At 35.3% G+C, this 26,600-nt stretch overlaps 3 protein-coding genes across 5 annotated transcripts in view; 1 reads left to right on the top strand and 2 right to left on the bottom strand.

The window, feature by feature from the left end:
* Nucleotides 1-9,458: 9,458 nt before the first annotated feature.
* Nucleotides 9,459-10,268, bottom strand: LOC127863739 (uncharacterized). The gene has a single exon (XM_052403376.1). The coding sequence runs from the start codon at nucleotides 10,266-10,268 to the stop codon at nucleotides 9,459-9,461; it is 810 nt and encodes a 269-aa protein (XP_052259336.1).
* Nucleotides 10,269-14,215: 3,947 nt separating this feature from the next.
* On the bottom strand, nucleotides 14,216-16,517 carry LOC127863741 (uncharacterized). Its single transcript, XM_052403380.1, has 2 exons — nucleotides 16,405-16,517; nucleotides 14,216-15,976 (listed from the first exon to the last, which is right to left on the bottom strand). The coding sequence occupies exons 1-2, from the start codon at nucleotides 16,421-16,423 to the stop codon at nucleotides 14,268-14,270; spliced, it is 1,728 nt and encodes a 575-aa protein (XP_052259340.1). The 5' UTR covers nucleotides 16,424-16,517; the 3' UTR covers nucleotides 14,216-14,267.
* Nucleotides 16,518-23,667: 7,150 nt separating this feature from the next.
* The window catches only part of LOC127863740 (uncharacterized), a 30,694-nt gene continuing 27,761 nt past the window's right edge, over nucleotides 23,668-26,600 (top strand). For 2 of the 3 annotated variants that reach the window (XM_052403378.1, XM_052403377.1), the window contains exon 1: nucleotides 24,738-24,923. In XM_052403378.1, the coding sequence (XP_052259338.1) occupies nucleotides 24,896-24,923 (28 nt within the window). In that variant the 5' untranslated portion in view covers nucleotides 24,738-24,895. Of the gene's footprint in view, nucleotides 23,934-24,737; nucleotides 24,924-26,600 lie in introns of those variants that run through there. The other variant, XM_052403379.1, reaches the window with a different exon arrangement.

Here is a 26,600-nt window from a genome sequence, read left to right as displayed (position 1 = left end):
ACTGAACACAAATAAACCGCGTGTTTGTAGACGTAACTTTTTTTTTAATAACTTACCATAACTTTGTACAGTAATTTACCTTCAATAACCAAAGAAACCATATGGATATATTTCAATATATGGTACTAATGCATGTATGCAGAGCTCCAGATAAGACACTTAAAGTCATAAAAAATAAATTAAATTTAGTAAAAAAAAGTAGACTTAAATTCTGTGCATTCGGTTACACATTGGACAAATAAAATAAGAATTCAAAATTGTGATTATGCGTAAAGCTCAATATCAATGCATATAATGTAAACATTTCATCAATGAGTTCCACTCGTCTAGGCCCTCATTACAATTATGAAATCAACAGCTCTTTAACGTTATTATGAATAACAGACCATCTTTAAAACAGTCGAAAAGCCAAACGTTTTCCATTATCTGGTCCTTTTATCGCAAAACGTCTGCTGTAACCCGGCAATTGTCATGAGCTCTTCTTAGACTATAAACCTAAATGCTGATGTGCCAAAAAATATACTTACCTGAAAAAAGGAATTGATAATAGACTTTAAGGCTGGATTTTTTTTATACATGTGTTAACCAAGATTTAGCTGAAAAAGTTATCTGGAACTCTGCATGTATGTTGAGAAGAAATCCATTACATAATTTCAAATTTACTAGAGTACACTTATATTGCACCACCTAAAATGCTATAAAACTATAATATTGAAGTGCACATATAAAAAAAATTTATAGATGGGTAGGTATTTCGTGTCAATCTCTTTCACATATGAAAGAGCTGTTGGTCATGCTGCTTAAAGTACATATATATGCATGACATAATTTAGATTAAGCAAAGTAAAACACTAGGTACTGGCCAAGATTCATAAGAGTCAAATATATACGAGCAGTAAGAGCGTAATCGTGCGCAGCGAGACTTGCTCATGTATAATTGAACCTCTTATTGCTTTCTTTCTAAATAATTTCATGTCTCCGATCTAATACGCAATATGCCCGGTGTTTTTTTAATGCGGATCAATGCTCCGTTTTAGATCCATAATTAATGAACGCCTCAATATTTTCAAAAATTAACACCGGATTAATGTTCACTGACATTTTTTCATACAGATTGGATATAAATATTACAGAGCTTAACAACAAAAAAACCCATTAAGCCCTGTTCTCCCGGCACACGTGCTGGACATACACCTTTAAAAAAACGCTACACCAATTCCAGTACTTACGCACTTAATTGATTGTAAACAACGACGGTCGAAATCCGTGCGTGGGAATTTTTCTGGTTACCAAGAGCGACGTCAACGTTTATGACAGACCTGTTTATATTAATTTGTTTTATTTATTTTTTCCAAATTGATTGAAAATTATGTTCTATCACGGATTCTAGAATACACTCCGTGGTTCTATGATATTTTAATAGTAGAAGTAGTTGTTTACTCAACGAGGGGTACAATAGTTGTACTAGACACGAGTACTTAAAACTTTCAGGCTTCACTATATATACCACAGACATTATATAGACATAAAATATACCACAGATATTATACAGACATAAAATGATCAATATGTGTTTATAGACATTGTAAGTATAGCCTGGTAAACAGACTAGAGAAATCTGAAAGTAACACGCACAGTTCTGTGGCAATGAGGGTCTGGGCTACTTTATAAATATGAGGTCGATATACAATGAACATCGGTAGATTACGTCTACTGTAATTATTTGGACTAGGGATGGGCCACTGTGACTTCCAACACATCAGTCCCGTTATGTCCTGAATAAAATACTTGTATATTTTCTTGAGTGCCAACTGCAACTAACAAATATCAAAAATATTCACGGCAGTCAATTTATTGTGAAGGCCTACTGGTCTTAATGGCAATAATAAACGTATTTTGTTTATTGGAGATTATATAACAAAGGGAACTAATTTAGCTTATTCAGTATACTAGTGAAAATGATTCGGATGTTTTCGCTTTTTTCCGAAAAGTAATGTATTCAACCACTCTGGATCAGCAGACGATTTATTTCATAATTCTTACGGAGGAATCCGAGATAGCCGATGTATCACGATTGGTATTCAACATACGGAAAATAAACGCGCGCCACCTGTTGTCATAATTTGGTAACTTGCATTCTGCTTAGATGCATTCTGCTTACTGCCTGTTTCTAACTGCCGTTGTTAATGACGCTTAGTGGCAAAGCCGATTTTGACTGGTTTCTGGAATAATGAAGACACACACATTGGATAAACACCAAGCATGTTGCAACAATCATCAAGTATAGCCGAAAAGAGTACAAGCATGTTAGAATTGTCATGAAGCATGTTAGAATAAACATCACGCATAATGTAACTATTCATCATGAATGATGTAATGTTGCAACAATCATCATGTATAAACGAATAGACAACAAGCATGCTGGAATTGTCGTGAAGCATATTAGAAAAAGCATCAGTCATAAAGTAAATATTCACCACGAATGATGTAATTTTTACCTGAATACCCTTCCATAAGATAAAGCAGTCGAACGATATGCACCTTTTATTTAATCAGTCGGTTGAATTCCCACCAGCTCTAGACCCCCTACTTCTGTTTTTAACTTTAGCTTTCTTGTAGATCTCTTTAACTTACTAATCATTTGCACATAATTCAAAGAAAAAAATAACACGCTGTTTTCCAGACAAGCGCCTGTAAGTTATAATCGAGCGAGATTGTAGACAGTATCAAGTTGAAGTTGAAGTGAAGTAATCATTAATGTGCAAAACGCGTACAATGTTTCGGATTGCCGTTTTCGGATACTGTATTTTAGTCGTCGATTATGATTTATTTTCGAAGTTCATAATAGAAAAAAAATAGAATGACGAATACACATGCGGTGATACGGAAGGTGTGGTTTTTAATATTTCGAATTGTTTTCACCAGAAATTGCAACTGGAAAAACTATAATAAAACAGTATAATTAGTAAGGGCTCTGTGTGGGGTGGGGGCTCTGCCCTTTATTCTCATGTGAATGTAACTGTAGCTGATATCTGGTTTGTTAAGTGACACCCAAACCTTGATTGTATTCTTTATTGTAAAGCCATGATAATATTTTATAAGAAAATGACACACTGATATTATGCTTGTTATAATATATATATATATATATATATATATATATATATATATATATATATATATATATATATATATATATATATATATATATATATATCATAACTTAAATTCAATAGATATACACTTAATAAAACATAGATAAAATGAGATAGATTGTTGTTTTTTTCTTTTTTTCTTCCGTACCGATTTGCTGAAAAGTCCGCGTCTGTTTAGCTATTATTTTTTTAAGGAAAACAATTATAGCTATTATTTTCTGAAGGCCAGTGTGAGCACTGAGAGGTCGAAGACCTAAGCTCGCACGATCTTGTGATGATATAATCAGCTTGTTCATATTATCAGGAACTCATCCGAAGAAATCTGTCTGCTATATCCTGAATGTAAACCGACATCTTATATTTAAGCGTTAGGGAGTGGTGTTACAGTCTAGTATCAATATCAGACGTTGAACCCATATACCGTCACACTATTTGCTGCCCGAAGGGGAATCGACAACAATCCAATCGTCTACGTTCCATTAAGTTTTACAATGCTACAATTTCATTCGCAATATAGTGCTTCTTGGGAAAGGCAAAATGTTTGGCGAGCTTAAATTCCCGTTCTAAGCATCTGATAATACTGCGTTCCCCACATAAGAATTGCAAAAATCGAGTGAGGACAATGACGGTAAAAATGAACGACCTCTCAAGGGCATCGTCGGCGCTGTAAAAGAAGAAGAGAAGTTACACAGTAAGCGCAATGGTGTCCCATATCACTGAAGTGTGCACAGATATTATAATTACTACTTTATTAATTGTTAGCCTACACATGTGAATAATAGTATAACGTATTACTCCCATTTTGTGCATTTTGAGTAAACATGTCAGTGATGACCTGAATACCAAAACGGTAATTGGTATTGATAGTTATTTCATGTTTATATTTCACAAGATACAAACACGTGCGAAGACAGATGTGAACAGAACAGAACAGAACAACTCTTTATTTTCATGATGTGTGCAGATGGTTGTTGTTAACTCCTTGTGGTATCGGAACTTTCCTTTTTAATATAGTAAGAGTGCAAGTAATACACACTTAAGCCGACAGATGGGGCAACTGTACTTTATGACACTCAGTAAGGAGTAGATATTCGGGTTGTGTATAAGTTGCGAGAAAGCAACTCGAATTTCTTATTGTCCTGAGCGAAACCGTTGGAAGACTTGGCAAGATGGCGCATTGCTCTCACGCGGTGCTCTCCGTGATATATTGGGCAGTGGAAACCACGCCACTTCTATCTAGATCATTCGTTATGCACGCCGACCACGTTTTAGGTAATTCACAGCATGGGCGGGTTTTGCAAGTATTGAGGTTAAGAAAAACTAGTTTTGTTCTGTATGATATTAAGTCACGATGAGTTAATAAGTAAACAATGCATTATATTATATTTACGCAGGCCCGTAGCCAGGGTTTTGAAAAGGAGGGTGCGAATTTTTGTCATAGACGATTGTTATTGAGCAACGAAGTGGAGAAGGGAGTATGTGCGGGAGGGAATGTCGAAACGTAAACTCCTGCATTCTGGTCATTTTTTTTAAATGTATTAAGAGACTGAAGTTATAGAGCATTTTATATGAAAATTAACTTTCATTGACCATACTCAGTGACTGATCTACATGAATATGATACAACACACATGTATTCCCACCACGTTTTTCAATAACCGCCTTTTTCGATCAGTCACGGGAATACATCATTTTATACGGTGTTTAACCCGACACTAGTATGCGCTCACACACTTTGTTTACCTATAGTATAGAATGTGAAATCAACAATAAGAACGGTATTATTTATTGGAATCTTGGAATCTTGATAAAATTGGTGTATTTTACCATTCTAACATTCTACCATTCATAAATCGAGCAAATTAAATGGAAATATTTGACTTTTTTACAAAACAATTATTTGTCTGCTACTATGGATAGTACCAGAGGCCTAGCATTGCTCAAAACGTGCTAATAGTGTATTGTACAGCAAACACTGATTAACAAAACTGGGTCTTCTCTAATGTGCATCAATTCTAAAAAGAAATCAAAATGGTATAATTGGTTACTTATTTATTTTTTAAACTATTTTTAACAAATAAGTTTTCTTTTTCAAAACGAATTTCGGAAACATACAAACACTTTAGGCTTCATTAAAACCCTATAACCACAAACTACTGGCCCTATGGTCTCAAAGTCCTGAACAATGTATACCAGGACGTTGAAGCAAAAATATGTACTTATTTGCCCATTGTATGCTCAAGATCCGTCACAGTTGATGAAAATTAAACGTTAACGTCCAGCTGTTCATATAACGTTTTGAATTCATTATAACAACTGTTTAAGAGTAGAACATTCATAGTGTGAAGTTTGACATAATTAAAACATTGTTGAAAGTTCTGTATGTGAAGCAGAACAGATGCCATTAAGTGTTGGTAAATAGAAAAAAAGCTACACTGCTTTGTAACAATGATTTATTTTCTTATCATTCAAAAAAAAAATCACCTAAAATATATTTTCTTGTTTATAAGATTATTTATTTATTCAAGTTAATCAATGTAGATAATTTTCGAACAGAACAGAACAGAACAGAATAGTTTATTTTTGACTTAAGCATGTGAAGCTCATCGTCATTAACATACATATAAATAACAGCATGCGTTGAAGTACACACAAAAACACACATCATTTTAAAGAATAAATAATCTAAATAAACACGAAATAAACATAGTTCGTGAACATATTTCGTGAGAATGGTACATGGATGGGTTTAATACACAGTGGTCACACAATGTTATGCATATAGGTTTACAAATATAGATATAATTACATATTTCTGACCTTATTTTTTTGTAAAAATGTATTTGTATTTAACACTACATATATATGACATTTTCTCTTATTTTAAAGCATGTTAAACAATACATGGCTAGCTTTCTTAATACAGTTTTGTTTGAGCTATTAAGTAGTTTAATAAACTTGAACATATTTGGCCGGATTCTATAATAGTTCGGAATTAATGCATTCCTAACATCATTATAATAAGGACATTTAAGAACAAAGTGAAATTCATCCTCGATGTCATTAAGGTTACATAATATACATTTGCGTTGATCTCTGTCAATATTCTGGTGTCTGCCCGTTTCTATGAATAATTTGTGAGAGGACAAACGTAATTTTGCAATAATGTTCCTATGTTTTTTGTTGACAACAATATCAAGATACGATGATCTTTCAAAAACCGGTTTGAGTTCCTTATATAGGATCATTGAGCTACACGACGTCACACTGACATCCCAGTTGGTAATATACTGGTCTCGTAATCTGTTTTTGAATAACGGGATAAAGTGATCATTGTTAACAGATTCGGGGAATAGCCATACATCGGTGAAACCGGTTTGGTTAAGAATGTCCCGTATTTTCGATGACCAATTGTTAGCATTATTTTTACGTTCAATTTCTAATCTTTGTAAAACTACAACTTGTTTAAGAATACAATTTCCCTGTTTCACAGTATGTAATTTCAAAAAATATTTAACCATCCTGACATATCTGTCGATATGCAAGGGAAATCGACCAACTTCGGCATATAGCGATAGTGAATTTGTTGACATTTTTACGTTCAATAGTCTTTTACAAAATTTACGGTGAACGCGTTCAATATTTTCCGCTTTGATGGATCCCCAAACTTCGCAGTTATAGTTTAAAATGGATGAAACATATGCGTCAAATAAATTAAACATGATATTTATGGGTACGTTCATATCTTTCGTTAGGTTGAACAAAGAATGCATCGCTTTTAATGCTTTGCCATAAAGTGTATTTGTTGCGGGCACGAACGATCCGCCACTTGACATCACAATTCCAAGGTAATTAAAATTATTCACAATTTCTAGTTCTTGACCTTTATAAGTCCATTTGAATGCTTTACTGATTGAACCCCCTTTTCGGAATACCATGACCTTTGTTTTTTCAATGTTAACTGTTAAATTCCATTTATCGCAGTAGGCTTCTAAATTGTATAATGACTCTTGAAGACCCTCTTGTGTTTCAGAAAATAAAACCGCGTCGTCTGCGAATAATAAGAGATAGATAGATATTTGTTCTAATGTCATGCCGGCGTTTATTCCATTCTGCAGACTTAATTCGATGTCATTAATAAAGAGTGAAAACAATATGGGCGAGGTTATCTCCCCCTGAAATAGACCAACGTTACTATTGAATATGTCTGACAGTGAACCCATGTGTTTAACCTGTAATTTGACTTCATTGTACATGGATCGAATAAGGGTCAAGAGTTTACCATCGATGCCCATATTAATCATTTTACTCCATAATTGACCGCGATTGATGACGTCATATGCTTTCCGGTAGTCAATATAGCAACAAAATAGTTTTTCTTTATTCTGCAACTGTCTTTCTATGAGGGCATTAAGAATAAATATTGCATCTACTGTGCTACAGTTTGGTTTAAAGCCGAATTGCGCATCCGTTAAAATGTCATTAGTTTCCGCCCATTGTTTAAGACGTTCATTAAGTATACTTGTAAACAGTTTGGCAAAACAACTAATTAACGTAATTCCCCGATAGTTATTTGGGTCTGTAATGTCGCCACGTTTATGTATTGGTATGATAACTCCGGACGCCCAGCTGCGTGGAAAACACTTTTTATCCATTATGTAATTAAATAATATTTCAAGCGGCTTTGAAATCACATGTATTGTTTCAGTAAAATATTCATATATTATATTGTCCTGCGCATGCGCTTTATTGTGTTTCAATCGTTTTGTTGCCTTTATTATTTCTTCTATCGATATGGGGTTATCTAATTCGGGGTACGACGGGTGTGTGTTTTGCCTATTGTCAAATTCATTTAAGAAAGTTTCGGCGTCAAAAGAATTTTGATTTACACTGCTTTCGTCGGCTAATTTACTGAAATAATCACTAAATTCGCTTAACGGTATCGTGTCTGAGATTTGTGATGAAGGTTTTCGCTTGAACAGTTTCCAAAATTCACGAGGTGATTTCCGTCTCATATTATTCATTCGCTTGCTTTGGTCACTGTTATATTTTAATTTTGTTTTCCTACATGCATACTTGTAATCCTTCTTCATAGAAATCATTTGTTCTCGCGTACGTTCATTTTTATTTAGATTGTACTCGTATAAAGCTCTTGTTAGCTGAGATTGTTTGTTTTTACACTCTTCATTAAACCATTTTTGTTTATTTTTATCAGCATATAAAAATCGGTTATTTTCAGGTTTTATAATGCGCTTAAAATATTTTCCCCCCCTTTAAATTTAAATATTTTGAGAATTCTCCCACTAAAATATCAGGGTCAGCGTTTGAATCAATTTGCGATAATAAAGTTTGTTCCAGATTCTGTACATCGCACGATACATCACGCACAAAATCGCATTTGTTCTCTGGTTTCCATTTAAAATAAACAATCGGATTACTATTACTTGTTAAACCCGCGTTATTCGTGCGGAGATTAAATGTTAGCGGCGCATGATTAGAGAATTCCGTGAAATTGTTAACTGTAAAATCTAAAATATCACTGAAATTTGTACGCGCAGTTAATAAATAGTCTACCGCGCTTTCACCATTATGTGTACAGCATGTTATATTCCCTAAATTGTAGTCGTTATGTAACCGTCCATTCACGATACGAATATTGGTTGCTTTGCATATGTCTAACAAGTAGTCGCCAAATCGATTCGTAACTGGGTCACAATTTGAACGCGGGATTAGGGTTTCAATATCTGGGTCGGAAACAAAATCAATATCGCTTATATACCTGTCATTTTCGATGTAATCTGCTTTGTGTCCCGTTCGCGAGTTTGTATCTCCCGTTAAAAACACTTTACCTTTAGTTTGATAAAAATTAATATCACACTCAATCGTTTCAAAAATATCATAGGTATACAAAGAATGAACAGGGGAATTTTCTGGTGCAATATATACAACACATAGATATACATCAAATTCAATATTAAAAAACAGCTTATCTAATTTTAGCCAAACAATGCAATCAATATCATTTTTTACTAATATGACACCTTTACGAATAGAATCTTTAATATAAATAATAATACCACCACTTGAGCGCTTCGCTCTACGGTGTTGCAATCGTCTATAAGAATGAATTGGTTTGCTGTAGCCTTTTAAATCTATTGTAGAATCTTTATTTGTCCAGGTTTCAGTTAAGCATATAATGTCATGATTGGAAAGAAAAGTTGTAAACTTACTATTAGAACATTTGAGTGCACTTAGTCCTTCCACATTCCACGTGACAATTTTAACGACATTCTCACGACCGTCCTATTCCACATACACTTGTTTGTTAATGTATAGTTTGTCAATTTTAAGGAACGCCTCCTTGCCCTCGGCTCGTGCCTTTTTCATAATTGGTATCAGCCTTCGACGAACATCCATTACCTCCTTTGGATATTGTTCGGATATTCCGAACGGGGTACCTTTAAGCTGCTTTGACTCCTTTCGGACTCTCTCCCTGTCCGGGTAATACGCGAACTTGGCGACAATGGGGCGCACTTTATTTGGCTGGTATCGGCCTACACGATGTGCCCTATGCAACTTTACCTCGGATTTAGCGTTTTGCACGTGAAGTTTGGTTTCAATGAATTCCAATATCTTCTTCTCGCATTGCTCGTCTTTCTCCTCAGGAATTTGGAAGAAAAGCAAATTTTCGCGCATACTCCTGCACTTGAGGTCCGTTATTTCTGCCTGTAATTTTGAATCTTTCAAGTTCACTGAACACTCCCGACTTTGTAAGTTGTTAGTTGATTTTAATATTGAGTCATACTCAGTCATCTTTTTTGTTAGATTTTCAATCGCACTGCCACTAAAATCACACGATTTTTCAACGTCCTTGATGCGGCTTTCAAAATTGGTTATCCGTTGCTCCATTTTATCTATTCGAGAAACTATGCTGGACACTGTTTGTTGTATCTGATCAAGTTGCGAGAGTTTCTTGTCTACTGCATTCAATCTATCCAAAATTGCGGACAATACGTCTGAGCTTGGCATTGGCGATGGCGTCGATGGGGGTATAAACCCATGTCCAGGGAAAGTGGGTGTGTTCATCAGGTAAGCGTACGGATTACCAGTCATTTGGGTAAACTGAGGGCTACTATACAACTGACATGGCTGACTTGCCTGTATTTGTCCGGTTTGACCTGGTGACACTTGGATATTTTGCGCCATTTTTTTTCCTTTGTTTCTCTTGCTCGTGTTACGATTTGCGCTCGATTGACCGTTATCCGGTGAATCTTTTGAAGGCTTGCGTTTCCTGGTCATCAATGTTTATATAAAGTCCAATTTTTTCACACTTTGATTTTCATCACACGATTAATTTACCTGAATTTTTAATATTTCTTATGTGGTTTTTACTCTGAAAATTTTTCTACCGCCATCTTCACGCATGCGCAAAAGGTTATTGGACTGGGATTTCAACCCACAATAAGTAGGCTTCAACATTTTGTTATGATATCTCTTGCAGTTATATCTTTAACAGACATTAAAAACGATTACAAAAGTTACAAAACAATCATTTAGTATGAAATATCTATAAATAAGTATCGATTGTATACGGATTAGAGTGCCAGGTTAATAATTTTGCATTATACAGAAAACAAATATCTATTTGTAACAAAGATTCCAGTTCCATTTTGCGGGGACCGGCTTCTTAGATCTTCTAAAATTTTGCATTCACTACTTCTAATGATTTAAACAATTTTACGGTTAATACTTGTAAATAAAAATCACGCACTATCTTGGAAATGACTTAATCGAAAAATTAATTATATGGAATCCTGTCGGTTGCATATTGAATACAACATTATTTTAACGCTTAAATACGAAGACTCACTGGGTTCCTGGAAAAAATAAATTTCCGTTTTTGCGTCCAATAAAGTTGGGTGCAACTTAGAATACAATTTTTTTATTCGTCCAAAAAGATTGGGTGCGAACGCACCCCCCTCCGGCTACGGGTATGTTACGTTTGTTAAACGAAAATGCGTCACCGGTGATCCTAATTACCACACAAAAATAAAGATATAATATGTTATTTATTCCTGTCTAGTATTATACAAACCAACAACAAAATGCTTGGGGAATGACTGTGCGTCTATTTATTACTAAATACAATATGAGCGATATGTTTTTTAAATATAAGACACGTTATTAGATATTTCAGATGTCAGATATGATTGACAATATCAAAATCCTAATTCATAATAAAGAAAATATCAAGTAAGTATAAGTAAGTATAATTATTTAAGTATAACTTAAGTATAATTATCCTGAGAAAACAATAATGCGATGAGGCATTACAAAGTATTTATTTAATAACGCCAATGATTTAAGACTTTGTGTTGTGTTTAGATCATGCGCATTGACACATAGAGCGCGGTTTTGCCTGTGTGAAAAGGGCGAAGCGACGTGAAGGAAGTAGACCATCTGGTAATGGTAGTGGATGGATGGAGCAGCTATTCGTTACCGTGCGGGGCACTGGCATAACAAGGAGGTCATAGACCACCACTTTAATTCGCTACCTGAAATCCTGTATGTAGCAATTGTAACATCACGAAAAACGTACATTATACGCAAACGGTTTAAGTACATTCATACGGATTTTGGAAAAATACCACTAAAACAATCTGTACTTCCGCTGTAGATCTTCAAAATGTTGTCTTTAAAGAGATGCATTTACGATGAAGAAACCACCTTTTTTTGCCTTCTGAATAAAAAAAGTATGCGCTTTACAAACACCGACCGCCCAGTGCCGTTATTCGATCTGCGTGACCACGTGCGCCCTGTATTATCAGCTCGGGATCGCGTAAACGTTCCGTGTTTGGAAGCAAGGGGTCGACCTGGCCGATTGACTCAAGGAGAACCTTATGTTGAACACGAAGAGCATGAAGACATCAGCAATGAAACTGCGCAATGCATCAGTCGTCGGCGCCCATTTCTGGAACGCACGAAAACGATGCTTATAACATGCCCTCAGACTCGGGTGTAAAATCAAAAGATTGTTTGCCGGGTCCATGACAACCAAATAACACATCGTTAAGTTTCGCAAGTTTCCAGCTGTCTGTATACTGGAGCCATATGAACCATCTTGCTTAGCTGATCTTTTTTCGGGTCCAAACATTCCGTAAAACCCTTGTTTGTTTGCCAAATTATTCGCAATACTTTTGATTACGGATAATCTCGATCCTAATCCGTAAACTGAAATGCTCACACTGGCCCATTGATCTTTCCGAGCTCTCAAAATAGTTAACTTTGGAAATTATCCTGAGCGAAACTTGAGCCTGAATACAGACGGGAACAAAATCCAACGTCCGTAACTACTGACAGTTCTTTCCAAAACTGAAATTTATCTCTTGCGGCATTGTAGAAAATGTTTACATAATTTTGTCTTCTTCGTATTTAGAATAAATAATCTATTTTGTTGTGCAACTTTTTCAGTAAATGTGTCAAGACAGGGTAACTACGGTCTGTGAAAGCAAAGAAACCACATAAACAAAGGCTGGTGTAACGATATGCAATGTAGACCAAGCTGGTGAATGAAGATTTTTCATCAAACTTTACCTTCATATATACGTTTTCTTTTATACAAAACGCTAGCTAAAGAAACTTCAGCGTACAGTTTATATAGTTATGACATACCTGTACGCTGAAGCCAACCCCGTATCGAAAGTCAACCAGAGTCGTAACATATTTATGTCACGCTATAAATCAAAGAATGCTCATTTTCTTTGATACATTTCTACATATATTGGGGAATAAATATAAATTACTGCATCGAGGAATATTTTAAGGTTCAAATGTTTCAAATGCATCTAACAATAGATAAAAATAACTCTCATCAGTCTGAAATTTACAATTTTGACGCCATTGTCGCTTTGTCACGTGACGAGTTTTCATTCGGATCGACCTTGACATTTTATGCTGAAATTGTAAACATTACTTTCGTTTTCTGAAATCTATTATTTGTGATTAACTTACGTCTGGTGGATTTTAAGACTGATTTCAGAGTGTGAGTCAGGTAGTTTTAAATAATATTTACTTTGAGTTTGTATTTACACTACAATTTTCTTACAAAACAAGCCAGAATAATCTAAAATACCGGGAAATGTCATTCTGAAAACACTTGAGCACATGGTATGTTACTAAAAATAGAAACTAAAAATAGAAATAACGTCATATGACCGTGAAATCTCGGGAGATTCGCATTTCAAGAAAGTCTGTCACATCGCTGTTTTTCTCGGTATGTAAGAGCAGAATAGATAAATTTTAAATGTTTAAGATAGTATTTTGTGAAAGAATATATCAGTAAAATGTGAAAAATGTCAATCTTTCCGATCAAGTGGTTGATTTGGGCCAATAACTGCATTTAAAAGCAGTTTTGGACCGGTCTTTGTTGACTGTCAACTTTTCGGGAATTTCTGGTTGACTTTCCTAATGGGGTTGGTCCATAACTATAAAGTCGCGCTAGTCAAAAATCATAAAAAGCGACATTTAAAGTTATGGTAGCCAGAACTAACAAAACGCGTGCTAGTGCTTCGACGAAGAAATTGTTTGTAGGTGTGGCCATTTGAATACTTATACACAAGTTATGCTAATGATAACTTATATAGAATGCGTTTTTAATATCGTCACACTGCATAAACAATTATTGGGGTATAAGCTGTAGTTTTAAATAAGATAATCCCTCTGAAAATTCTGATTTAATTTCAAAGATGGTGAATTTCGTTATGGATCACAGTTGGTTAGCGTGTGGCTATGATATTAATTAGTGAAAACATCATTTTGAATGATAAATAATCATATTATAACGAAAAATTAAATTTTATGAAAAAAAATTCACTATCAAATATATATATATATATGGGTCATTCGAGTTGTGTAACGTGTTATTTCTTAAAAGTTGACCAAGCATTTGTCGATATTTACTTGTGATCATAAAAAATATATATTTTCACTCGTGGCTGCGCCACTCGTGAGAATATTATTTTTTATGATCATTCGTGAATTAAAATCGATAATCCACCGAATCCAACAAATATCCTTTATGTAATAAGAAAACAACTAGAATTAAACAACATTTCACCACTTCATGTCTGGGTTTTCGAGATACTTGGTGACAAGATAAAACGCCGCTTCATCGGCTTCGTCTCTAAACTGGGGTTTGTGCCATGTTTTTCCATCACTGGCTTCTCGTTTGCCTGAAGTTCCTACCTGGTTCGGATTTTCCCTGCGTTCTTCAGTCCGAAAAGTCGGTTTTAAAACCGCATTCAATAAGCGTGGGAAACACTTGGCTATAGATCCTGAACTAGTGTCACTGTAGGGGTATCCGGAAAAAATAGATTGGTTATAAGATTCATTGTAATAAACAACGGGAGGCTGTAGCCTGTGCAGGCCGAGTTCGCCTTCTATTGTGTCTATCACAGGGTAGGTCTTTTGTGTACAATTGATGTGAGCCAGTGTATGTTGGCCAGAAAGCTTGGGAACAAAAATATCTGAAAAAGACCTTCGGTGGTCTGCAACGATTGGTGTTCTGTGTCCATGGGTCGCGATTTCGTCGTCGAATTTTAGACTACGACGTGCCTGATTTGTTCTGTTGGTACTAATGTCCGATCCAACCAGCGAAAGGTTGGTTATGGGTGATAATTCAAGACCGGAAGATCTCACTTTGGAGAGAGACGGCGGGAGCGATCGCGGTACCGTTAGCGTGGGTTTCTGAAATAGATCCGTGATGAATACAGCGTCTGGACGATGTTCAAACATGGGCCGATCTGGTGTAGATGTTTTGTCGCCGCATCCTGAAAGAAACTTGAGATCATCCTCGAATTCTCGGTTGCTGTTGTGGATAACTGAGGATTTTGATAATTCCTTTCGTTTCTTGTGAAAGGACTTAGATAATTCATTTCGTTTTTTGTCAAAATAACTAGAGTAATCAGAAACGAGCGAGTTCCTTAAAGCACTGGGCGAATAACCAGATCCGGTGAATGATTGAGTCAATATTGAAAGGTCTGTCAATGACGGAGATTTCGTCAGCGGGCTTCCACTTTTCTCCAGTGAAGATATGGGATGTAGCGCTATGGAAGACGCAGTAGAGTTCGCTATTGCTTCGTATGAGGCTCTTGATACGGTTGCGGAATCCCAAAGACCCTCGTAATTATGCGAACTGCAGTTATTATTACTCGATATAGAGTGCTCTCTGTTCTTTCTTCGTAGGTCCTGGTCAGGGATTGATGAGTTTAACCCTAACCTTAACTTTGGAGGTGTATCACATTTTGAAAGGTGGTCGAGATTTATGATTGTATCCTTGAAGCGATCATGCATACCCGTAATGCCGTATTTCCGGTTATCATGTGTCACTGTGTTCGGTCGTAATTTATACTTCATATTCGCAGCAGCAATTGCTGTGCCACAGTCAGATGCGTTGGTTACATCCGAGATCATCTTAGTTAATTTCGTACATCTTGAAGATGTCTCAGAACATGCCTCATTCTTTGGGCGAGAAGGCCCTGTTTGCAAGTTAGAATTGATCGCTGTTCTTTCGTTTTGGGCACCATATTCCTGCTGGTGTGTGTGCTCATTACGGACTACAGAAACAAACTCGATGTTTTCAAAAGTGTCTCCGCCATTGACATCTTCCGCGTTCAAACGCTTAAATGTCTGACTTAAACATTTCCCGCTAGGCGCTGTGGCGGCGTGGTCGAAAGAGGACGCGGAACCGGAAAGCGATGACTTGATGGCACTGACTACACGAGCAACGCCGGTCGTTATTGTATTCACCAAAGTTTCTCCATCTGAAATCATACAAAATCTGTAATGGTTATAAAGCCTCGTTTAACTAAGCTACTTACGTGAATATTTGAAGTAATATGTTACATTCAGAGTTAAAATTAGTTTTAACATATTTCTTGCATAAAAAATATGCATGGCATTGGATTACAAGATTTTGCAACATTTCTGCTTTCCCTCCCAGATAATTATATACCATAACCCAGATAATTATATACCATAAATTGCTAAAATACATTATTAATGGTTCATAAACGCAATCAGTTAGTATAACATATACAAAGATTAATCAACATGAAAGTTGGTAAACAATTGTTAGGTTCTTGAGAATAGTTACAAATAGAGTGAGTGTGACATTTGAATAAGTATCATTTACATGTATAAACTTAAACTACCATTTATTTTAATATTTAAAAAGCCAAAACATTCTTACCAATATGTTTTGAATCCATACGTTTAGTGATAATGATCTCTATTTGTCGTACTGATATTCTTTTTCGTTGATGTATCCAATCTTACAATCGCGACGTGTAAATTTAATTGCAATAATAACGTCATGACGTGTGTAACGGGGCCACTGTTTCCCAAACTTTCTCTGCCTTCAAATACAGCAACAAAACCGTAGATTATTAAACAGGAACAATAACCTTTATGCCTCGGTCACACTGTCACGAATCAGAGCTACGAACGAGCTACGAATACTTTTCGGCACAGTTCGTAGCTATTCTTACTGGACCGTGGCTCTCCGTACTTGATCCGTGATCAGTCGTAGTAGTTTTTTGATGTCCGTAGCAACTCTTGACAAATTTTGAACATGTTCAAAAAATTGCTACGAATTTATCGACCGTAGCGTATCCGTAGCAGTCCGTACTAAACCGTACTGATCCGTACCTTTTCGTAGGCCCAAAGATTTTCAAGGACTTCTACGGATTGATACGATGAACTACGGAGCGGTACGGTTACGCTACGTATTAGCAACGATTATTCCACGGATATACTACGGAAAGCCACGGTTCTAGTACGTTGTACTACGGATAGACAGGAATTTGCACGATCTTGTACGATGTACTACATTTCAGCACGAAACAGTACGGACATATACGGTCCACTACAATAAATTGCTACTAAAACATCATTGAAATTAAAGCAACCGTACTTGCATTTGTTAAGTTCACAATCATAAACCGCAAGCAAATTGCGTTTGCGAAAAATTTGTTACACTTGGATAATGATATGGCACAAAATGCAGAGGCCGTAGTCGAGCTGCTTGACGATATGCACAGTGGTAATAATGATTGAATATCGTATAACTAGTATAGCTTTGTGCTAAAAGTTACATATTTTGAAAATATTAGAATTTGAACTTACTAGTAATACATTTTTTTTGCAGGTAAGTGTCTGCCCCATTTGCCTTTTGAATCTTTCTCTTACTTTTACGCGATTTAATAATTGTTAAATTAATAGCCGACATTATAAAAATAAAATTAATCATACTTTCCTAAGCATAATCTATATTTGAACAACAATAATTACATACTTAATCAGGTCAGAGAAGAACAAGGAGGAGGTGGATAAGAGACTGGCTTTTAAGACGACCCGCTCTCGGCCAATACGAGACTTTGATGGCCGAACTGATGGCTGAAGATCCGGCGGCTTTTAGAAACTTCACCAGAATCGGGCCTGATATGTTCCATGAGCTATTACAGGTCGTTGGTCCCAGGATCACGAAGAACCACACCTGGTTCAAACAGTCCATCAATCCGATTTTGAAGTTGGCAATTACCTTAAGGTTCTTGGCCACAGGGGACAGTTACCGTACATTGATGTATGGGTTTCGTGATGCACACAATACGATATGTAGTATTGTACGGGACGTTTGTGATGCCATAGTGTCAGCATATGCTGGGTATTATCCAGACTCCTACTGAGCCTGAGGAGTGGAAGGCCATAGCCGATCAGTTCGCGGCTTAATGGCAATTTCCACACGCCATTGGAGCTCTAGATGGAAAGCATGCAGCCATACGATGTCCCAAGAACGGTGGCACATTATTCTATAACAATAACGGTTACCATTCTGTTGTGCTGATGGCCCTGGTGGACGCCGATTACCAATTCCTATGGGTAAATATTGGATCGCAAGGAGGATGTTCCGACGCACAAATCTGAAATCAAAACGACCTCAAGTTGGCAATCGAAAGGGGGTTGATTGGCATGCCAGAACAACACCTCTTCCAGGTGACGACAGTCCAATAGATACTATATCATCGCAGATGATGCATTTTCCATGAGGACATGGCTCAAGAAGCCATTCTCACGACGAGGCATTGAGAAGGACGAGTGAATTTTTAACTTTCGCCTGTCTGCCGCTTGCATGTTTTCTTTTTTGGAGGCATTTTGTGTATGACAATGTTCAATCGTAGTTCGTTTCTACCTGACCGTACCAGTCCGTCGCAATTCCCACTGCTTCGTAGCGGACCGTTCTAGTTCGTACTTACCCGTACTAGACCGTAGCGGATCTGTAGTTAGATCGTACTGATTCGCGTAGCATCGTACTTAATCGTACCAGACCGTAGCGGATTCGTAGTTTGATCGTTCCGATTCGTGGCGCTCCGTACTATATCGCGTCGATCAGTAGCAGTCCGTACCTTTCCTTGTTGGTTTTCCAATATTTTGATGGTAGATTCGTCGAAATCCGTACTCACATCGTTGTGCTCCGTACTGAAATCGTAGCGGCCTACGAATTTTGACAATTTCGTAGTCATTCGTAGCCGATTGAATCGTAGCTCATTCTTAGCTCTGATTTGTGACAGTGTGACCGAGGCATTACGCAGACCTAGCTTTTTGTAGACGAATTGACTATTTATTTCGGCTTTATTTTATAAACGTTCCAAAGAATGAAAAAAGTACATGTATATGCATAAGCGAATAATTTAATTGACATTATGGGCCATAAAAATATCCTTTAAATGCTGATTTAAAGCAGATAACTTACTGCCATGATATAAAGCGTTTATTGCAAATATCACGGTGCTCAGACAGCATTTCTTCAAATGCATAATCACAATAGTCTTTATTCATATTGTCAAAAATGGAATTTAACAGTAAACATCGAAAAAACTAAAGTAATGATCTTTCGAAAAGGGGGAGGGTAGGTGCTAACGATAAATGGTTTTATAATAATCAAGAGGTAGAAATTGTTAACTCCTTCAACTACTTAGGGGTTGTGTTTACCAGCGGCGGGTCATTCGCTCTAGCAATGAAAACACTTGCGGGGAAAGGATTGCGATCTTTACATGCGCTTATGTCTTTAACTAAGAATAACAAAGTACCAATAAATATAATGTTTAACCTATTTGACGCGTATGTCCTATCAGTATTAAATTACTGCTCGGAAGTTTGGGGTTACGATCAAGGTGAAACTTTAGAAAGAGTACACAAAAAGTTTTCAAAATGGGTCCTTAATGTTAAACCCTCTACAAATACTCTTGCATTGTATATCGAACCGGGTAGATTTCCACTGTATATCGAAAGTTACATTAGAATGGTTAAATACTTTTTAAAGATACACACAGTCAAACAAGAAAATTGTAGTTAAAATACCGTTTTAAACGAACAATTAAATAACATAAATGCTAACAATTTTCGTTCAAACTGGGAATCTCAAGTGCGTCTGATACTTCAATCCTCGGGCTTACATGAAATATGGATGTATCCGAACTCTGTTAAAATAGAAACATTCATCCCAAAGCTAAGAGTCCGACTTCGCGATATCTATATTAGCGATTGGCGATCAGGACTAGAAAACTCAACGTCTCTAGATGTATATAGAGAAATAAAACATAATTTTGAAAAGTCAGCATATATTAGCCAGTTGGAAAATCCAAAATACAGAAATGTATTGGCCAGATTTATATTTATCATCACACAAATTAAATATTGAAATCGGTCGTCATAATAATGTGCCTAGACAAGATAGAAAATGCACCCTCTGTAACCTAAATGATATAGAAGACGAGTTTCATTTTGTCCTAAAGGCCCCATATATATCCATATTCGGAAAGAATATATTTCAAAATATTTCTATGCTCACACGAGAATGCTTAAATATGTTCTACTTATGCAAAGCGAAAATAAAAAAGTTAGCAACATACTGCCAAAAGGCTTTCCAACTAAGAGAAACGTTAATATCTACAGTTTAATTATAAAATCGGTGATTTACACATCACTCAAAGCTTTCATACACCCAAATCGCTTTGAATATTCAGGTTTATGTATGCTTTTTGCTGTATGTGTCTTTATTTGCTTTTCAAATATTTAATGTATTGTATAATTGGTATGAAAGTAAGTTTGACGCATACAAACCCTTAGATCATGTTTGTGTATTTTTTGTGCTGCTTCTCCTTTTATTTATTTTTCAAATACTTAATGTATTGTATAATTGTTACGAAAGTAATCTTGCCGCATACATACCTGTATCATGTTTGTGTATGTTTGTGTGCTGTTTGTGTTTTTATTTGTTTATCAAATATTTAAAGTATTATGTAACTGCTACGAAAGTAATTTTGTCGCATACATACTCCTAGATCATCTATATTTCTTTTTCGCATAGATGGTCGACGCTGGGGTATGATACAATTTAAATTAAATTGACTAGTGTATATAGATGGGGATTTTACTTTTAAAACTTAGATTGCCCTCTAACTGATACTTTTTTAATATTAACTAAGGAGCAATATCCCTATAGACCAACTATAGTTTCGTTTTTCGTATAGGTGGTCAACAAAGGGGAAAGTACTATTATTAACACTAATACATTACTTAACTACAAGTAAGCGTAACACATTTCGACATATGATTTTCATTACAAACAGCTTTAAAGTTATCAGCATTCCTATCCGATAAGTATAAATTTCATTTTACTACGAATGAAAAATAACATTCAAATATAAAGTTGGATTATGCGGTTATATATGCCCATCATACGAATTCATATTCATGTATTTTTCCTTGTTAAAAAGACTCAAAGGTTTAAATGCATACAAAAAACGAATAATATGTTCCATATGAAGATTGAAACAATAATTCTATTCACTAGTGCAACTTTTTGCAGAATAATACAATTAGTGCTACAATTATTAAACAACGTGTGAAATTATGTTATAACATTCTCACGAAAACACATTAACATGTTTACTCCTTATATTGTAAATTGATCTTTCTTCGAAATGAGTATATTTTTGTTTGTATTAACTTCATGCTGTTATTGTATACGATTGTAAATGACGATGAACTTGTAATGCTTAAGTCTGAATAAACGATTCTGATTCTGATTCTGAATTAACTGCTGAATGTGATTGATAAGAAATTAGTTACATGAGTTGTTTATGATTAATCTTAATGCGCCTTCTATACTATTGTCATACTATTTGCAATGGCAGTCCCACCAAATGATTGTAGAATTGAAGGATCTCTTCCTAACTTGACAGAATCTTATTTGACTGAGAGATCAACGCGAGTTGATGCGAATAACTCTTTTTCAAAGGCTGCACAATTACGGTTCGGTGTACCCCAGGGCTCCTGAGCCGGTCCAGTGCTATAAACCATGTACATCGCTGCCCTGAACAAGGTTCTTCAAACATATCTAGCAGGTTTGTATGGCTATGCTGAAGATCACAAACTTGCATTTAAAAATTTAACATTGAAATCCTCAAAGTGAAGATTCACATTACAACATGTCGTATTTGTTTACAAGACGTCATTGACTGGGTGACTCGGTTCAAATTGAAAATGAACAAGCAAAAACAGAGGTTATTATTTACGGTTCCAAACAGATATTGTCAAAATAAATGACTCCGGCATATATATTTACCGCATATTAAATGCGTAGATCATCTTCGAGACGTTGGTGTAAAAATGAACAGCACTTTATGTTTTGATCAGCACATCAAAAGAAAATGTTAAATCGCTAGTGCGCAATTGAACAATCTCAAAATAGTGTGTCGGCATTTATCACAAAAATCCGCAAAGGCAATTGTGCACGACACAATTCATTCTAACCTAGAGTTTTGCAACGGATTTACATTGAAATTCCAAAGTATCAGATTGACAGACTGTGCACAGCTAATTCAAAATTGGGCAGCCGCCGACGTTACGCACGATAAAAAAGCAATGAGTTACTCAGGTCACTGCATTGGCTCCCTATATGCGCGTGTATTTTTTAAGATGCTCGTGCTCATGGTTAGAACTAAATGTGGTACCGCCCGATTTGCATGAGAGAGCTGTTCACAACTGGTGAAGGTCTCCTACAGACTTCGATCAATTGACATGACGGCTTATCAGTGATCGCTCCGCCCACTTAATCACGTGGCTCAGCGGGAAGAAAACCTAAACAAGCTAACACCAAAATGACTTCTTTGCCTATAGACTTCATATAGATTTACGCGATATTCCGGATGATTTTATGGACTTGTTTAACACCATATTACATCTGTAAGGGGTCGATGCCATTTAGTTATTCTGCAAATGCAAAAAATATACGATTAAAGAGAACATCAGCTATTTATAACGGGTAAATCGGTACATTAAACACGCTCTCAAACGCTTGCGCGCTTACCGAAATCGAACCCGTTATTACGTGTAATGGTGGTATTTGCAATAAATTAAAACTTCAACGGTATTTACCCGTGTTATTAACAAAAATATTACCGAAACATTCCCCCCTACCCGTTTATTTGACACGAAATAGCGCTTTAAAACTGGGAATTCGGTGAAGTTTTACGCACTTTCTGACGCCGGGTGGGTACCTCAATTCCACATGTTATTGCGTATAAAAGTGATATTAATCATATTAAACATTGCTTATGGGACATTTATCAATCACTATAATTTAAAGCGCAAAAACAACACAGTAAGTTTGGACATTGTCTGATATATAATTAGCGTTGTACGAAATGGAATACGGTCAGGCTATTATAAATTAATAAGGCTACCAATATCAGACGCTCGCGCAGGTACCGACTTCCCCGAAGTTACCGCATTTATTGGTTAACTTATATCAGTAATAATAACTCTTTTACAATAGCATTTATCGATACGTCTTTATTAAAATAATAACAAAATGGTTTTCACTTGTTTCTGACACACACAGAAACGCGATTTTTAACGGGGATTTCGTAAAGTTACACGAATTGGGTACCAAAATTCTCAATTATTTTACATGCACACGTGACATAATACATACTAAATAATGCTTAGTTATTGCTTATATGACATTTCAAGTTTGTTAAATAAATTAATGTTCTATAAAGGGGATCTCGGTTATTCTTGAAGCATCCACTCGCTCTTGTCAAGACCGCATTGCCGCGTTGGAATTGGTATAAATTTAATTAATCTAACTTATCTTTCAATGTCACCAACTAATCTGTCAGGATATCGATTGTCCGAGTTACATAATCCCCATTGACACCGTTTAACCATTTTTAATCGTTTTTTTAAAAAGGAAATCAAAAGAAACTCGTTGGAATAAAAGTGAACTTAAACATGTAGCTTGTCTAGAAAATGGCGGACATGTCGTTGCTAACGAGTGCGCCCGATTAATCGATCGCTGATTGGCAGATCAATTCTAGTGAGCGGAGCGATCATAGATAAGGCGTCATGTCAATTGATGATAATAACTACAACAACCAAAGAACTGGAACAAATATGGCGGATAGATCGTTAAAACTAAACTTTAAACACATTTGTTTTGCGTTTTCTATGTAAAATAAGTTTTATTTAGTTGTAGAAGTGTACCGCAAAATTGGATATTGTCAAATAATTTGTACGCTAGTTGAGTGTACTTGCATTTGTACAAAAGCGTTTATGTTAATCACAAATTGTCCCTTAAATTAAGACATATCTAAAGCGCTAGTAGCATTTCCTGCAGTACGTGGATAGCCTAGTGGCATTTATCCAAACGCCAAGGTTCGAGTTCAGATCACATTTATAGGGGCCTTTCACAGATTTTGACATGTATTGAAGTTTGTCATTAAATACTTTATATTGATAAATGTAAACATTGGATCTAAAAGCTCCAGTAACAAAACACTAATAAAATTAAAGACAGAAAAGTAACCCTCAACTAGGCTCGAACCACTGACAATCAAAGTAAAAGTTTATCTCTTAGACCACTCGGCCAACTGTGCTCATGCAGCGAGTGGTGTGTTATACTTTATATCATCGTCGGATACCCACGGCTGCTGATTACGCTCCGCTCATACATCATTTAGGAATGGAGAGTAACGTAATGAATAGACCGGGGGTGTCCGACGATGACTTTATATAAGCAATCCTCGTAGTATTACAAAATATAACGACAACAACAGAACTCTCCAAATTATTCAATCGTTTCGCGTTGCAACGCTTTATATTTTTGAGATTTTTATATCGTTAACAGATGCAAATAATCGATAATTTACGGCATGGTAAATGATAAGTATTACTGTTTCCTCACAAATATCATAACTACAACGAACATTTGCGAATTTGAGACATACAGTATATATATATTTTTTTTAATTTTGCCATCATCGCCAATTTTATTTTAAAAACAAATTACCATCATCAACTAGAACAATATGATGGAACAGAAGATATAGCAGGAGAAGAAAATGAAAAAGATTTTTTTACATAATAAGACCTCTCTATATTGAATTTATGGAATACCATTGTAAGTAAGCTGTCTTGGTTAAAAAAAAAAATTAAGGGGAGGCTACTGTAATAAGGTTGCTGTGTCGCAGTTGTCTCCCATTAGTAAACAAACTCTGACAGGAAGTATTTGGACAACTGCCATTTGTTTACTTGTTGTTGTTTTTTTAAATGGCAGTGATTAAAGTTCAATGATTCGAATGCGTATAAATTTAGTGTAGATTAAAGACTTTCCAAACATGCCGAGACCTAAAATATTTGGAAAAGGTATGAGTTTGTGATATGTTTTCGCGACACATTATTTCATGTTAACTTCAGACTAAGTCTAATAAATGAGACGCTTATTTATTTGACGGTAAATTAGTTATATTGTTGAGCAAATATGAACGATATATATATATAATGGGTTGCTAATAAAAGAATAATATTAATAATATGATGATTATTTAGTTGCAATAATACAACTCCCAGCTATTGACACTCCCGAGTCTGAGCTGTACATATGTACTTAAAAAAAAGATCAGAGCATTCAAGAAAAACTAGATGATTATTCAGCGATTTTTGTCCTTCTTTATGTAGTATCTGTAAAAGGTACTTTAACAATGGAAGGGAAACTACAAAATTCACAATGGCTGTCTTCATAACTCCCAAACGGAAGGAACAAAATGTGAATTTTGTGCGGAAAGTGCATTATCTACAAGAGAACAAATACAATGCACACTAGCATTGACTATTTCAAACCAAAAGTTCAAAATACTGTTGTTGTTTTTTAATTATTAGTTTATATTGATTAAAATATTATGACTTGTATATTACATTACTTGAAAAAAAAGTTAAGTTTTCATATTTTCAGTATATTCGGTAATAAATTTTACTGGGTACATGTACCAGGTAACTACCAGTTTACTATAAATAATGCAAGTGGATTGATCATTATCGTCATGTGGTAAACCCAGGAATGCAAATATGTTAATTGTATATATTTTATATGTATAATTATCAATCTAATTGCGTTTTTTATAGTGTGTATATTGTTATGCCACCTATTTAAGCGATGTACTTTCGATTTCACATCGCAGAATTTTGTAACAAAATTTACTGAAAATATGAACTTTTTTCCAGTAATGTAATATACCAGTTTAATCCATATAAACTAATAATTGTAAAAAAACTGTATTTGAGAACTTTTCTTTTTATGTCATTTGTGGTTGACGGTCCCTTTAAAGACCAATACTTTCCAATAACGAAGATTTCACAAAGTAAATTTTCCCAATATCAGTTTTTTGCACCAATTTTCACCATTAGTATGGTTTCTGTACTTAACCCCATGGGGCAAATAAACCGCAGTTATTATTGTTATTATTATTATTATTGTAATTATTGTTATTATTATTAAATATTTATTATCATAAAAAAGATATTCCTATAAACCTGTGTATCTTGTTTCCACCAGTTAATATGTCTTTCATTGTGGGAAAAAAAAAGTCATTTTCTTTTATACCTAATGATAAAATATAACATTTCTGCAGTGAAATAACAGCAGTGAAAATAACAAATTGTTATTTTCATCGATGAAAAGAACAAATTATCGGAACTCCTTTTCTATTTTTAGATTATCATAAATAATTTTATATATATTTTCTATGATCACGAGTGAATTAAAATTAACATACCACCGAATCCAACACATTTTCTTTTTATTTTATGCTTAAATTCACCCTTTATTTACATTGTGAAAGAATATTAACTGGAAATTCCGCTGGTATAATGACGTAACACTAATGATGTCATTTTGTGCTTTGAAATGTATTGAGGCACGCCATGGGAGAAACTCCGAGAAAGGGTAAATTTTCAGCCAAGGGAAACAGCTGTTAATTATTTTCTTGAAAAATGGGCATAAAAGAAACAGAAAATGTGTTCATGTCAGTGTAAGATCGTTTGTTG

The sequence above is a fragment of the Dreissena polymorpha genome, unplaced genomic scaffold (assembly GCF_020536995.1).
Source record: "Dreissena polymorpha isolate Duluth1 unplaced genomic scaffold, UMN_Dpol_1.0 chrUn032, whole genome shotgun sequence".
Lineage (NCBI taxonomy): Eukaryota > Metazoa > Mollusca > Bivalvia > Myida > Dreissenidae > Dreissena > Dreissena polymorpha.
This window is presented reverse-complemented; position numbering and strand designations above follow the sequence as displayed.